The 16,421-nt window shown below is 42.8% G+C and overlaps 1 protein-coding gene across 5 annotated transcripts; it reads left to right on the top strand.

Annotated features, from left to right (window-relative positions):
• Positions 1-290: 290 nt before the first annotated feature.
• LOC129861106 (tumor protein p53-inducible nuclear protein 2) lies at positions 291-16,205 on the top strand. 5 transcript variants are annotated; one of them, XM_055932242.1, is made up of 5 exons: positions 291-599; positions 2,162-2,229; positions 9,952-10,407; positions 11,081-11,621; positions 11,767-16,205. In XM_055932242.1, exons 3-5 carry the CDS (start codon positions 10,284-10,286, stop codon positions 12,026-12,028), a joined length of 927 nt encoding a protein of 308 aa, XP_055788217.1. In that variant the 5' UTR covers positions 291-599; positions 2,162-2,229; positions 9,952-10,283; the 3' UTR covers positions 12,029-16,205. The 5 variants fall into 5 exon arrangements, with proteins under 5 accessions (XP_055788217.1, XP_055788219.1, XP_055788216.1 ...); XM_055932243.1 differs by lacking the exon at positions 291-599 and adding an exon at positions 624-1,710; XM_055932244.1 differs by lacking the exon at positions 2,162-2,229 and having other exon boundaries at positions 292-599; positions 11,770-16,205.
• Positions 16,206-16,421: the final 216 nt, after the last annotated feature.

Here is a 16,421-nt window from a genome sequence, read left to right as displayed (position 1 = left end):
AGGCCATTCACAGCTCTAGGACCAGTTTCACCTCCCCGCCACGGGCGCCACCAGTCATAAACAGTTGGAGGGGAAACAAAACACTGACCTTAGATCAGCTTCTAAGGACAACTTTATTCTACTCCACCAGAGCAGGTTGACAGCTTTGAGTCGGACTACCCAAACCATACCCAACCCCCACTGTGTTACCAAGAGGCCCGGCTTGGATCTTGTGTAATATTCCGATTGGTCGTCGGTTCTTGAGGGCGTGGAAATGGGCGTCACTGGAAGTATTGTGATATCACAATCAGCTGTTTTGTACGTTCTACATTCTGATCCGAGGATCAGCTGGAGGAAGCAATAACAGAGGGAAAATCTGCAGGGGAAAAAATCGAACAAGAGGGAAAAAACTGCAGATGTTATACTCTGAACATCAAGTGTAAATTCAAGTTTTACACGAAGCCCCTTCTTCTAAGAAGAAAGCCTTTTTTTATTTTGTATTATGGTGTTTTAACTACCTCACTTAAAAGGCAACCTAAAGCTATGCTTTAAGAATTATTGTCGTTTCTACTTTGTGTGAGATCATCACGTTTACAATTTGAAATATATTGCTAATACAGGTAAGCTGTTAAATCTACTTTGCTGTTGTTGTTTGTGCTTTCTGAAAGGCAAACTGTGTAAGCTTGCAGGGTATTAGGCTACCTCTGCCACTGACGCCTGTATAGCTATCTCTGATGATGCATAGCCTATCTCATAACAGCAGATGAAGAAAATGCGAATTAGGTTGTGTTATAAACATAATCATTCTGAAACAAAACACTCTACATTGTGACGGAATTAATCCATTGTAGTAGTGGCTGTCACAGAGGACAATACATTAGTTCTGCATGAAATTAATTATCGACTGTTACGCATCCTAGACATCCGTTTATAGGTCATGGACGTTTTGATGGCTTCCATAAATTCATGCTTTTACGGAAACTTCGACGTCCTGTTTATGATCTCTCAGAATATGAAAATGATGTTTACATAATGTTTTTCACCAAACGCTGGGGTGTTGTGTCGAATGAAGACGATGGGGGGTATTTTTGAATTGTGCCTTTCTCTCTTCCTCAGTGCTTATGTAGGCCTATGTATGGATTTTGAACGACCTCGATATTATAATTGATTCCTTCGCATCAGTCCTATACTGGTGAGCCTATCTGTCATTGCCATGACCCTTCAGCTATATCCATAGCCGTGTCACAGACTCGGAGCTTACACGGATAATTCATGTTTAACCTGACCGCTATCGACAATGACTTATTCTGGGACCTATTTTTCTCGTCGTCGGTGACATTGGGAAGGTTTTTGTCATCCAAATTACTTCATATCTGGCTTTAAATCAAATGTACACTGCTTGCTGTCGGACCCATAAAATAATAAAACAAATATGTTTTTCCTTCTTTTTTCTCTCTCTCTCATCGGCATCTGTCAATGTGGATCGAAGAACTCGAAACAAAGCAGTTAATGATGTTGAATCATTCCTTTATTTATTAACAATGATTGGGGGTTATTCTTTCTTTTGCATCCGAACAATTGCAGTTTAAATACATAAATGATTATTTGACGGCACCCGAATTGTTCCTTTTCTATTCGCCGCTGTTCTTTTTTTCCTTTTCCTCGACTGAAGTAGGCTGAACCAGCAGCATCAGTGACGTAAGAGTCCTTCGTCATGCAAGCGCATAGAAGGTATTTATGTTTTCTTCGCGATGCCACGCCCATCTCCCTCAGCTCCTCCCTCTGTTTAAACGGCCTTCTGACTGCCATGAGCAGAGAAATTATGAGCGCATCTGGGAATAGCAGAGCAACAGAGCGCTTTTGTTTTGTAGAATCAGGAAGAAAAAATGAAATATATAATTGTCTATATCTGGTCTTTAACTATTTGCTATGAGCTTATACTGGTTTATAACCAGTGGGTCAGGGTGAAAAACACAAAAAGCATAAAAGTAATGCATGCATTTGTACACTGATTTAACACATATTATTATTTTGGCTATGTATAATAAATGATTAACTCAACAGGTACCTGGCAGGGCTGTAATTACCATACCATATGCCATTAGTTTTGAATAACACATTTTTGCACGTGGGTTCAACCGCCATTCCACACCATTTACTGTAAGGTTATGTTTCCTTTTAGAATGAATTACACCAGTCACCAGTGCTGTCACAATGGAATCTTTATAACCACAAGTAATAATTTAACAGGTACAGTAAACATTGTGATGTCATCCAGATGATAAATGCCTTGTGTTGGTCTATCATATTTCCCCCTTAGTTTATACAGGGCAAAAATATGGGAAACCTCTCGACATTTTACTTGGATACATTTCCAATGTATTTTTTTCTTGTTTTCCCCAAACATCAGTCCTTATATGGACCACCTGAGGCATGAGAGACCACTGCTGGCTGTTTAATTATGTTTCCAATATGTTCCAGTGCTGTTCTTATCCCTGGTGTCGTCTGTCTGTCCCAGTAGACAGAATGGTATATTTATACACCAGGCAGATAATACTGAATTAGCATCACAGCTGACTGATAACATTTGCTTATCAAGGAGACTGAATGGTGCTTCACACAGTTCCTTTAAAGGAAGTGTGTTTGTGTGTGTTTATGACTTGAGAACTCATAAAAAAGTGGCCCTGGGACAGTTTAATATTCTTAGAAATATTCAAAGTGAGTAAACTCACGTAAATACATTTTTTTATAAATGTTTTATCTCGCATCATCCTGTGACTTCAGTAAGCCTTAATTAAGGAATGCATGAAAAACAGTCAAGAAGGGAGCGGATCAACAGACTCCTTCCTCTATGTCCTCTGCAACATCTCTTATATCTCCACCTAAACCATCAACATTAATGTCATTGGTAGCCTATCGCTTTATTTTACGAGCCTTCTTATGACGTTTTATATTTGCCTTATAAACATATGCAGCCACAGATAAGCCATTACAAAACTGTACAATACAACGATAAGACAGAAGCTAGAAGTCAGAATGAACTTTCTTAGCAGTAGGTTTTTATTGAAATAGAATAAGGTTTTGTTTTATCCTCTCCACAAGCACATCACACTGGTTGAATCAACGTTGTTTCCACGTCATTTCAATAAAATTACATTGAACCAACGTGGAATAGACTTTGAATTGACATCTGTGCCCAATTGACTTCTGTTTACATCCCTGTTTTGAGAAAGGGCATCATTACGTTCTTCTTGGCTGCTTTCCTGACAGGAGGCTGATGGTCACACACACACACACACACACACACACACACACACACACACACACACACACACACACACACACACACACACACACACACACACACACACACACACACACACACACACACACACACACACACACACACACACACACACACACACACACACACACAGGCTCTTTCACAAAGAGCAATTTTGATGGGCTCCGATTATGGCTGACCTCTATCGCTTCTGACAAAATGTCTAGTAAATGTGATAATTTCTGTGTGTGTGTGTGTTTCTCTCCTGTGTCCTCCTGTCGTCCCTGGTGTCAGTGTCACCATGGCAACCACCCAAATAAGCAGGAAGTGTTGCTTTCCACCCATGCGTAACATATGTCCCTCTCCTTCTTCATCGCGCTCCTTTCCTTTCATTTATCTCTCTCACCTCATTTTACACCTTTCTCCCTCTCTCTACCTCCTCTGTTGTTATACATATCTGTAGCCTAATCGCTATCTCTTTCTATTCCTCTCTTACACCTCGATCCTTTCCTCTTCTCTCCTTACATTAATCTCTCTCACTTTTCATTTCTGTCTCTCTTCCTCCGTTCCTCTTTATACACCCCCCCCCCCCCCCCCCCCCCCCCCCATATTGTCTAATTTTAGAAAGTACACCCTGTCAGATCAGAGAGGTCAGTGTTCCGTCGTACCGTCCAGTAGCCTCTGCAGGAATGATATGTCTCTCTGATATCCAATATCTCCCTCCATGGTTAAATACAGGGACAGAGACTGTAAGTGCAGGCTCCAGTGGCTCAGTTGGTTAGAGTGTGCTGCTTGCAACACCAGGGTTGTAGGTTCGATCCCCAGGTGACCTATGAAGTATCTAAACCTTTTTGTATATTATACTGTATTTGTTATTTTTTTACTGTCTTTGTGTTACTCCTTCCACCTAGACTCCAGGCCCTGATTACGACCCGAGTTAAGCGTGCGTAAATTGAACTTTTCTCTCTATGTGTACTCTGACCTTGATTTTAAGCATGGGTCGAGTGAACCTGCCGGTTCCAAGTGGAAAAAACGTGTACTTTATTTTTTCATATAGAAATAACAGCATTCTCCACGCACTGTAATTTCTAAATGGATAAGAGCTAGGTAAATGCATAATCCGTTTGGAGAAGGGGATTGTAAATGCACACAGCAATTGTTTTAAGTGATTTTTACTTATGATCCCTGGAGACGAATGTGAAACCAGTGATATGGAAGCTAACGGAAAATCATGTCAACATGACATGTCTTTGCTGCCCCTTCTCCACAGTGAAATAGGTTCCAAACACACCAAGACAGTCTTGAAGAGGGCATGAAAACACCTTTCCCAGTCAGGAGATTGAAAAGAATAGGTATGGGTCCTCAGATCCTCAAAAAGTTTTACAGCTGAATCATTGAGAGCATCCTGACTGGTTGCATCGCCGCCTGGTATGACAACTGCTCGGCATCCGACCGTAAGGCGCAACAGAGGGTAGTGCGTATGGCCCAGTACACCACTGGGGCCAAGCTTCCTGCCATCCAGGACCTTTATACTAGGCGGTGTCAGAGGAAGGCCCAAAACATTGTCAAAGACTCCAGTCACCCAAGTCATAGGTCCAAAAGGCTCCTTAGCTGCTTCTACCCCCAAGCCTTAAGACTACTGAACAATTCATCAAATGCCCCCTCACCCCTTTTGTTTTGACACTGCTGCTACTCGCTGTTTATTATCTATGCATAGTCACTTTACCGCTACCTACATGTACAAATTACCTCGACTAACCTGTACCCCCACACATTGACTCGGTACCGGTACCCCCCTGTATATAGCCTCGTTATTATTATTTTACTGTGTAACTTTTACATTTTTTACTATAGTTTATTTAGTACATATTTTTTAAACTATATTTTCTTAAAACGGCATTGTTGGTTAAGGGCTTGTAAGTAAGCATTTTACGATAAGGTCTACACCTGTTGTATTTGGCACGTGACCTTTTTTGTGTGATTTGATAAATAGCTGTGCCATCGTTCTGAATGTTAATTGTGTGCCCTCATAATTTGCATGGATGAAAGTTGGACACCCAAGCTATAGGCTTCTGTAGGGCTGAACCTAACGAATTTACAGTTGAAGTCGGAAGTTTACATACACTTAGGTTGGAGTCATTAAAACTCATTTTTCAACCACTGCACAAATTTCTTGTTAAATTATAGTTTTGGCAAGATGGTTAAGACATCTACTTTGTGCATGACACAAGTTATTTTTCCAACAATTGTTTACAGACAGATTATTTCACTTATAATTCATTGTATCACAATTCCAGTGGCTCAGAGGTTTACATACACTAAGTTGACTGTGCCTTTAAACAGCTTGGAAAATTCCAGAAAATTATGTCATGGCTTTAGAAGCTTCTGATAGGCTAATTGACATCATTTGAGTCAATTGGAGGTCTACCTGTGGATGTATTTCAAGGCCTACCTTCAAACTCAGTGCCTCTTTGCTTGACATCATGGGAAAATCAAAAGAAATTAGCCAAGACCTCCACAAGTCTGGTTCATCCTTGGGAGCAATTTCCAAACGCCTGAAAGTACCACGTTCATCTGTATAAACAATAGTACGCAAGTATAAACACCATGGGACCACGGAGCCATCATACCGCTCAGGAAGGAGATGCGTTCTGTCTCCTAGAGATGAACGTACTTTGGTGCGAAAAGTGCAAATCAATCCCAGAACAACAGCAAAAGACCTTGTGAAGATGCTGGAGGAAACGGGTACAGAAGTATATATATCCACAGTAAAACAAGTCCTATATCGACATAACCTGAAAGGCTGCTCAGCAAGGAAGAAGGCACTGCTCCAAAACCGCCATAAAAAATCCAGACTACGATTTGCAACTGCATATGGGGACAAAGATCGTACTTTTTGGAGAAATGTCCTCTGGTCTGATGAAAGAAAAATAGAACTGTTTGGCCATAATGACCATCGTTATGTTTGGAGGAAAAAGGGGGAGGCTTGCAAGCCGAAGAACACCACCCCAACCGTGAAGCACAGGGGTGGCAGCATCATGTTGTCGTGGTACTTTGCTGCAGTAGGGTCTGGTGCACTTCACAAAATAGATGGCATCATGAGGAAAGGAAAATTATGTGGATATATTGAAGCAACATCTCAAGACATCAGTCAGGAAGTTAAAGCTTGGTCGCAAATGAGCCTTCCAAATGAACAATGACCCCAAGCATACTTCCAAAGTTGTGGAAAAATGGCTTAAGGACAACAAATCCAAGGTATTGGAGTGGCCAACACAAAGCCCTGACCTCAATCATATAGAAAATTTGTGGGCAGAACTGAAAAAGTGTGTGCAAGCAAGGAGGCCTACAAACCTGACTCAGTTACAGCACCTCTGTCAGGAGGAATGGGCCAAAATTCACCCAACTTATTGTGGGAAGCTTGTGGAAGGCTACCCAAAACGTTTGACCCAAGTTAAACAATTTAAAGGCAACGCTACCAAATAATAATTGAGAGTATAAACTTCTGACCCACTGGGAATGTGATGAAAGAAATAATAGCTGAAATAAATACTTCTCTCTACTATTATTCTGACGTTTCAAATTCTTAAAATAAAGTGGGGATCCTAACTGACCTAAAACAGGGAATTTTTACTTGGATTAAATGTCAGGAATTGTGAAAAACTGAGTTTAAATGTATTTGACTAAGGTGTAAAATGCTGACTCCAACTGTACATGCATACATATACAGTACCAGTCAAACGTTTGTTCACACTTACCCTTTCAAGGGTTTCTCTTTATTGACTATTTTCAACACCTATTGTACACTTTTTTCCACATTCCAACATTTCATGGTTTGAACTTAAATGTGACAACTTTCAGGATGAATCAAAACCCTGTATTTTTTGTGCGTAAGGGCTCTCCAAACCTGTTTTTTTTAAATGATTCATGCATACTTTCCTAACCCTAAAATGTGCCAAAATAATCTACAAGATCAGAGTATTTTTTTAATCTACCAGTTGGTGCTTAAATGGAGACGAAGATGGATAGATGGGTTGGTTGTTTAGCAACAAAAACGACCCGTTCACAACCATCGGGCAAAACAGATGAGGTTGGCTTAGATTGTTGACAACATGTAAACTGTGTTTCTTCTCCAATGTTTATTGAAAACATAAACACATTTGCACAATGACCACTTGTTGTCTCTAAAATATATCGTTGAAGTTGTTGGTTAGCTAGCTAGCAATCAATAACAAGATTAAACAAGCTGAAACGAGCCACGTACGATCTCCACATGGCAGTTTCTTGTCATTCTTGCTAGCAATCTGGCCATCCAGAATCACAACGACAGGCGCGCTGAATTACATGTATTCAACGCGCGCAATGGAAGCACCGTTATATGCACCTTCATAAGGTAAGTCTGAATTCCAACTACTGAGAAGTGTGTAAGAAAGAAAGGCGTGCGTAAGAAAGGCGTACTTTGCCTTAATCAGAATCGGGCCCCTCGTGTCTTCTCTCGGTTGTCCATCTGGCCTAAACCCATTCTGTTGTTCACTATAGCAGTAGCACAGGGGGGAGGGTGTAACGCCATTGCTCCTCAGGAACAGCCTGGCTGCGTCTCCTTATTCTGCAGTAGCTTCCTTTAATCTAAATTCCTTCATTACAACCCAATTCAAAGAACTCATCTGAAAGAAGCAATCTATCTGTTGGCATTTGTGTCAGAGTGTCTTACAGATTCTAACTGCATGCATACATTTTATGATCCCATTGAGAAAAGACTATTGTGATTGTTTACGATTTGTTGCGCGTATTAAGCTATTTACTTGTTATTCATTTCGGAATTACATTACAATTACCCAATAGTTACACATTTTCCAACTTGAGTTGAATCCTTTGAAGTACAGTAAGCACCACAATGTGCTGTTGTTATGGCATAATTTGCTAGTAGATTGAAGACAAATTGACCAGCTGAAACAGAACCGTAAAACTGTTACTGTCTCCAGTCAGCCTGTCTCCAGTCAGCCAGTATGACCCAGACAAACATTCTCCTGCAGTCTCAAGCGACTGCATCTCAATACTCTAGTGCCTTCCTCTCCTCATCTCCTTCCCTTCATATGCGATGATCTGAGGACACAGAACAGGGGAAAGCATTATAAGTGGATGCCTACTGTGCATTTGGTTTCAGTTTACCCTTCAATTTCTTTCAGATTAGTGCGGGTGAAGGGAAGGAGGTGAGGAAAACACGTGAGACTGTTGAGATGCAGCCAACCAATCACACTTTCTAATCTTTTCCTCATAAATGATTCCTTGACCAACATGATTAAAGTAGCCCTGGAACAGAAAGGCTCTTTTTGTTCAGTTCTGCTCACGTGATTTTGCCACATACACTTCATGGACAAAAGTATGTGGAAACCTGCTCGTCGAACATCTCATTCCAAAATCATGGGTATTAATATGGAGTTGGTCCCCCCTTTGCTGCTATAACTGCCTCCACTTTTCTGGGAAGGCTTTCCACTAGATGATGGAACATTGCTGCAGGTACTTGCTTTCATTCAAGCACAAGAACATTAGTGAGGTCGAGCACTGATGTTAGGCCTTGCTCGCAGTTGACATTCCAATTCATCCAAAAAGGTGTTTGATGGGGTTGAGGTCAGGAGTCTGTGCAGGCCAGTCAAGTTCTTCCACACCGATTTCGAAACTATTTCTGTGTGGACCTCACTTTGTGCACGGGGCCATTGTCATGCTGAAACAGGAAAGAGCCCTCCCCAAACTGTTGCCACAAAATTGGAAGTACAGAATCGTCTAGAATGTCATTGAATGCTGTAGCGTTAAGATTTCCCTACACTGGAACTAAGAGCCCTAGCCCGTACCAAGAAAAACAGCCCCAGACCATTATTCCTCCTCCACCAAACTTTACAGTTGGCGCTATGCATTCGGACAGGTAGTGTTCTCTTGGCATCCGCCAAACCCAGATTCATCCGTCTGACTGCCAGATGGTGAAGCGTGATTCATTACTCCACTGCTCCATAGTCCAGAGTCCAATGGAGGCGAGCTTTGCACCACTCCAGCCGATGCTTGGCATTGCACATGGTGATCTTAGGCGTGTGTGCGGCTGCTTGGCCATGGAAACCCATTTCATGATGCTCCCGACGAACAGTTCTTGTGCTGACGTTGCTTCCAGAGGCAGTTTATAACTCTGCAGTGAGTGTTGCAACCGAGAACAGACAATTTTTACGAGCTACACGCTTCAGCACTCAGCGGTTCCGTTCTGTGAACTTGTGTGGCCTACCACTTCACGGCTGAACTGTTGTTGCTCCAAGACGTTTCCACTTCACAATAACAGCACTTACAGTTGACCGGGGCAGCTCTAACAGGGCAGAAATTTGACTAACTGACTTGGAAAGGTGCCGCATTGAAAGTCCTTGAGCTCTTCAGTAGGAGCCATTCTACTGCCAATGTTTGTCTATGGAGATTGCATGGCTGTGTGCTCAATTTTATACACCTGTCAGCAACAGCTATTGCTGAAATAGTCAAATCCACCATTTTTGGCCATATCGTGTATCTCCTTCATCTCGCTTTTTACTACTTTGTGATTTGCAACGCTGCTTTCTAATGTTCCTCTCCACTTGTTCCCATTGTCTTTGGATTTGTAATCTAAATATTTTCTTGCTGTTATTAATAGTCTCTCCTGTCTTTCTTTTGTCTCCCCACAGGCCTTTGCAGCGATACCAAGTAAAACCTTACATTTGCACTAAGGAAGCCTGTCGAGTCCTGTAAGAAAATCAACCTACGAGATCAAGACAAGAAAAGGGTTGAAGCAAAGAGAGGCCAAGAAAACCGTGCTCACTTTCCTGACCTGGCAACTGTTTGACAAAGCGAAATAACGAACTAAATAAGACTACAAAAATACTTAATAAGTAGCAAAAACACACAAAGGCAGCTAGCTATACCTTGAGAACTACAACTATACACAGAACCTGACTTCCGCGATCCCTGACCCTTGACTTTTTACCCATTGACGTGTACCCGACCAACCAGCCTAGCCATGTTCCAAGCTCTGAGCAGCCTGTTCTTCGGAGAGGTGGAGGAGGTGGCCGCAGAGATCAAGGGGCCCAACCCCTGTGTGACCGACGCTGACGAGGAAGGATGGATGCTGGTCAACCTGCCCGGTGAGTCCTCCCTTAGGGATGGTTGGAAGGGATTGGAAGTGGAGAGGGAAATGGTAGTCACTAGATGGCCATGCCAGAATGGACAGAAGTGAGGATATTGACGGTACTGTTGAGCATGTACATCAGCTGTTCGTTTTCTAAGGTCAAAGGTTTTGGTGATTTGTGGTCAGCACTTCAGTCCTCTCTAGTGTGGCCATATAGTGATGGGGGTGTGGGGGCTAATATATTGTTTAAAATCTCCATAAAAGGGAATCTGAATAGTTTAGAGGCCACGTCTCAAACTAATTATATAAGCCCCAATGAAACACATCACAAAACAGTCAGTACAACAATACTGTCACTGACATGACCAAGCGGTTAGAGGGTCGAAGTAACTAATTATATTATTCCTATTTTTATGTTTTGTGTTTCTTTACCCTTTCTTCTCCCCCCTCTACAATTAAAAAAAAAAATATCCTGACATTTCTCACACTGGTGTGTGTGTGTGCGTGTGTCTGTGTGCGTGCGTGCGTGTGTGTGCGTGCGTGTGTGTGCTCCCCTTTTAATGACCTCACAACCTGCATGGCTTCTTCCCCTTTGCCTTCCCCTTTCCCCCTAACCTACACCACCCTAAACATACACCCTACCTCAATTGGCCAACTCCTCCATGGTCCCACCTTTACTCTGTTCTCAGGGGAAGCTGATTGTGTGATGCTAGTAGAGGGAGGGATAGAGGCGCCATCGATAGCAAAGGCGCAAGCACAAAACAACCAATCAAATCACCCAGACACACCCACCAGAACTGAGTGCCCCGTCCCCTCTCCAACCCCTCCCCCCAAACATCAGAATCGCCACAGAACACACAAAGCTTGTTCACGAGCGGCGACAATGGCGCCATCATACCCCCTCTCCACTCTCCCTTCTGCTAGCCCGTTAGCCACGGGAATCGTTACGCCCATATCCCTAAAAAGGCGGGCCAGGCTCTCCACCCCATCTGTGTCCCCTGGCAGTAGTGGGTCGGAGAGAGGCTGCATGGACGAGAGCTGGTTCGTTACCCCTCCCCCCTGTTTCACTGCAGAGGGAGCCACGGCCGAGACCAGCCCCATGGAGGATCTGCTTATAGAGCACCCCAGCATGTCCGTCTACGTCTCCCCTAGCAACCTGTCCATGATCTCCAATGGCAACCTGTCCATCGTCGGGGAGGAAAGCATCACCAGCCTGACAGGCAGCATGAGGTGAGGACCGATCGACCGACACCTTATTATATCTTTGTCACCATGTAATAGATCTGGCACATAGCCACAGTTCTATGAGAGAGCTACATAACTGCTTGACTAATGTTCTATACCCCCACTTCCTCCTATTCCTCCCCTCCTCTAGCAGGGTGGCAGAACCAGCCTCTGCCGTCCATAATACCATGCCCACCAGGGTGACCCGAGGAGCCGCTGCCCAGGCTGGTACCCTGGCCAAGGTGACCCAGGTGGCCAGGGTTCAGAGGGGCAAGGCCCGCATTGAGAGGCGCCACGTTGGACGCAACCGCATCCAGCGCCAGAACCGCACTAGGGAGCAGGTTCCCCGCCACGCAGCCCACGCTAGAAACACCTACCTGCACCAGCCCTGCCAGCGTAACATCTGCCACTGAGCTTCCACAAACACAGGGGGAGCCATTTACTCTGAGGGCATTAGTGGTTATACTCCCCCTTACATATATACAGGTAGATTTATATGGACACACACACATATATACTCATGTCGACAAATATGTAAATACACATGCACACAACGTACACGCATCATTTACACATGCACACACAGCACATAGACACTCTCTCTCTCTTTCACTAAATCTCTCTCTCACTCACACACACACACACACACACACACACACACACACACACACACACACACACACACACACACACACACACACACACACACACACACACACACACACACACACACACACACACACACATAATTGATTTACGTAGGCTACTGTGCCATGTTAGGCCCTAAACCCCAACCAAGCCCTCTAATTACTTAAGTCTATTGTTGTTAGCTGTCACATATAAACATTTTTGAAAAACTTGCAAAAAAATATTACTTAGCAACTAATATGTGTGTAAAACTATAAAAAGTTCAATCTACTCTCTCCATTTCAGTTGAAACACTCCTCTCCTCTGTCTCTTCCTAGTGGAAGTCCACCTATTTACTGTGATGGAACACATGGCCCTCTCCCCTTTGCAGCCGTCCTAATGCTTTTAATCAGGTTGGGGGACAGACAGGCTAAGGAGGAGAAATTAAAGATGCTCACTCTCTTTCTGCGGGAACAAGCTTTTTTAGGGAATCTTTATTAGATAGTACACCCATGGACACGTAATCATTTTAGCCGTTGAGTATCTACGTAGCTATACTTGTTATGAATGAAGACAGGAAAGGCTGCCCACAGGAAAGGCTGCCCACATCTCATCTTGTCCTTTATTTGCAGTGTTTGAGTTACGAAACATTTTTTTATAAAAAAATCTGTTCGCAAAAAGGAAGGGTATACCGTGTACATTACAGTGAGAGAGGAGAAAACCCAGAATAGGTGTTTTTCCTCTTGTCCCAATGTGAGGGATGGAAGCAGGTAGAGGAAGGTGAAAGAGAGGACGACGAAAACAGACTAAAGAGTAAAAAGAAGACAAGAAATGACGAATTGGAGAGTTTAGATAGGATGACAGAGGAACCAGAGTAGATATAGTTGACTGTGTAGTGTAGCTTTCTGGGTAACCAATAGCTAGTTTTTAGAATGACTAACTGGCTACTTTTACATATTTGGCTTGCCATCTGTGACTAAGACAAGTTTGCCAATGCTGAAACAAACAGGCACTCTGTTATCTCAAGTCAGGCAGCCTTGCAAAGCAGGAAGCTGATTCCCTAATTTCCTCAACGTCTTTGTTCAACAACTACAACACGATCATGAAAGTAATTCAGAGCTGTCTGGTCATAAGAAGTCTAGTATAGCTAGCTTCAATGACTGTGCATAGTTAACTGTGTATGTCCTGTGCAAATTACTTTGTTGGGACGTACCATAATTATATATGTAGGGAAACTAGCCAAGGGTTGCCTGTAGGTTACAAGGTATGACAGGCTAAAGTAGGTGCAAGGCGGTATAGATGGCAACTCTTTATTATATTTTGGTTTGTTTGTTTGTCTGCTACTGTTATTAAAGTTATGGAGAAGGTAGGCCTAACCAATGCTCTCTGAATGATGTCTGTGATAGGAAAAGCCTGTTCCCTGCAGCCCCATAATGAGAGCACACCGTTTCATCCAAATAGCTGACAACCTAAAAACTTGGCCTAGTTTGACAGAATGACTGTGAAAGATTCACACTTTGAGGAGAATAGTATAAAGGAAAAAAAATTGAGAAAAAATCTACATACATTTGCTCAGCACACACATTGGGCTCCAACTGATGTTGTTGTGCTGTGATGCTTCTGCATTAAGACACCTCCCCCTAACTAAATATTAACCAAGTGACAACCTTACCCATGAAAAGACAAACAGGGAAATAGATAACATCGACCAATCCCTTTTCACTTCACGTCATTCAGTGACAACAGGGTAATCATGGTAGGAGACTCGGGGTGAACACACAAACACACACACACACACACGATGTCCACCGGGCTGATACTGCTCAGTGTTTCTAGTAAAGACTAGCTCAAGGACAGAGAATGAGTTATGAGTGACCCTTTACCTTCTACACCCACTCCCTGGCCTCCTAATAGCACATCCAGCCGTAACAGTGTCCCCCACCTTAAGATCCAGCTTACTGAGATGTATTCAACTACAATAGTAAACTATGGTGCTGAAGTCTTAATGACTATATACTAACGTTTGTCAATTATTTGAGACATGGATGTAAGTTTGCACTGTCATACATTTTTGTGAGTCAAAGTTTTAGCTGTGTGCTGTGTGATGTCTTTTGTTCTCCCTTGGGATGTTTACTCTTTTCTTTTTGTTTTGTATCGAACCATCAAAGGTCTGTGAGAGTGTGAGAGGATGTGTGTTAAAAAAAAATACTTCAAAAGACAAATAATGATCAATTATTTTTCTTGTACATATTAGAATACAGGTTGTAATGCTCCTTGCCGTTAGGGGTCAAAGCGACTCAGGATTAGAGTCCTTAAAGTAGCTACCATCTTGACTGAGGACAATACGGTCCCTGCCTCTTTCCTGAATGGGACAGTAAGGATGCATCTCAATAATCTAAAGTGGCATCCTATCCACTTATCCTTTCCCTAATCTACACTGAGATGTGACCAATTGAGATGTACCCTATTGGAGCTTTTGGGTTAGATGTGTTAACGGTCCAATTAGACACTGCTCTCTAGGGGGATAAAAGTGTAATAACTTGTAACAACACAGGATCATTTCATGCTGGCATCATCATAACACAACACATATTTGAATGTATAAAGATGTATTTGTGGGAGCAGTGGAATATTAATTATTCTCTAGATACAGTGAGAGTGAGGTGAGAAATTGTTCTTATTGTTTAGGATGTTCTGAACTAGAAACATTTATTTGTCCTTTCAATCACAAACCACCATGTTCCACTCAACGTATCGCCAACTATCTTGTAAATGACTATATTATGTTTGAATGATCTACTAATATGATATAATTATTAATATTATGTATATTTATTTTTCTGTTGCTGTTTTAAATGATGACTGTATGTAACTCTGTTTGATCCTATGAATGACGCAGTGTGTGGATTGCAGTAACGACTCACTCACACACACACATACACACACAGATACACACACATCTGGTCTCCATGCTTCCTTAACCCCTAGAGTTTTCTGAACCTTATACTACAGTATCTCTGTGGTCACACTTCTTACTCACATGATGAAGACATTTTACAAAGAGAGAGGGGAGGGGGCCTATACATGAGAGACCATAGGTGTGTGTGTGTGTGTGTGTGTGTGTGGAACTCACCACCTCTAACAAGGCCTTGTTGGTCCTCACTGCGAGACTGTTTTTCTCTTTTTCTTGTTGTTATTTTCCTTCTTTCCATCACCCTCTCACCTTGATGTCCATGATATCTCCAAGTTGTTGTTTTCTGAGTATGTTGTGTGGGACTAATGAAAGGTGTGAGTTTAGGGTGGCAACCCGCCAATCACAGAGAGAGGGCGGGGCCACCAGGTGCACGTGTGTCTAGTGTGACGTGGTGACGTGAGAGTTGTGGGGGAGGGAGGGAGGACAGGGGATGGAGTAAGCAGATAGATTGAAAAAAAATCTGAAATGAAATGTATCAACAAAAAAAAATATGCTTGTATTTTTTCCCGTTTAGTTCTTAGAACAGTTGTTCATCTAGTATGTTAATGTTTTAAAAGAAAGGGGGTTGATTGTGTGTGGATTATTTTTGTTCTGCTTTGCGCCCTAAAAATGATGGCAGCTTAAAGATACTTTGGGGTCTCCCATGTACCATCTCAATGAGTACACCCCTCCCCTGTCAAAACAACTATTTATAGACATATAAAAAAGATTGGTGTATCTGATATCTATGGTGATCGTGCCTTTCACTATTTCTGCATGGTTTTTGTGATGTACTGAATTGTTCCATCCCTGAGTGGACAGTCAAGTCCATAGACAGTCAAGTCCATAGACAGTCAAGACCATAGACAGTCAAGTCCATAGACAGTCAAGTCCATAGACAGTGAAGACCTATGCAACCACCAACGGATGGGTTAATACAACATCCATTCAGAAAAACGCAGGTACCACACAACAACAACAACAACAACAATAAACACTCAGGTTGACAACCTGAATCTCGTCTCGTCATTTACACTTGAAGGACTGGTTGGTTGGGGTGAGGACTGGCGGGAAAGGAAGGGGGGGGGTAGCAGGGTAGCTTGGGCGGGGGTTGGGGTGAGGACTGGGGGAAGGGGGGACAGGGTAGTTTGGGTGGGGGTTGGGGTGAGGACTGGGGGGAAGGGGGGACAGGGTAGCTTGGGTGGGGGTGAGGACTGGGGGGAAGG

The sequence above is a fragment of the Salvelinus fontinalis genome, chromosome 8 (assembly GCF_029448725.1).
Source record: "Salvelinus fontinalis isolate EN_2023a chromosome 8, ASM2944872v1, whole genome shotgun sequence".
Lineage (NCBI taxonomy): Eukaryota > Metazoa > Chordata > Actinopteri > Salmoniformes > Salmonidae > Salvelinus > Salvelinus fontinalis.
Note: the sequence above shows the minus strand (reverse complement) of the source record. Positions and strands in the feature narration are given on the sequence as shown.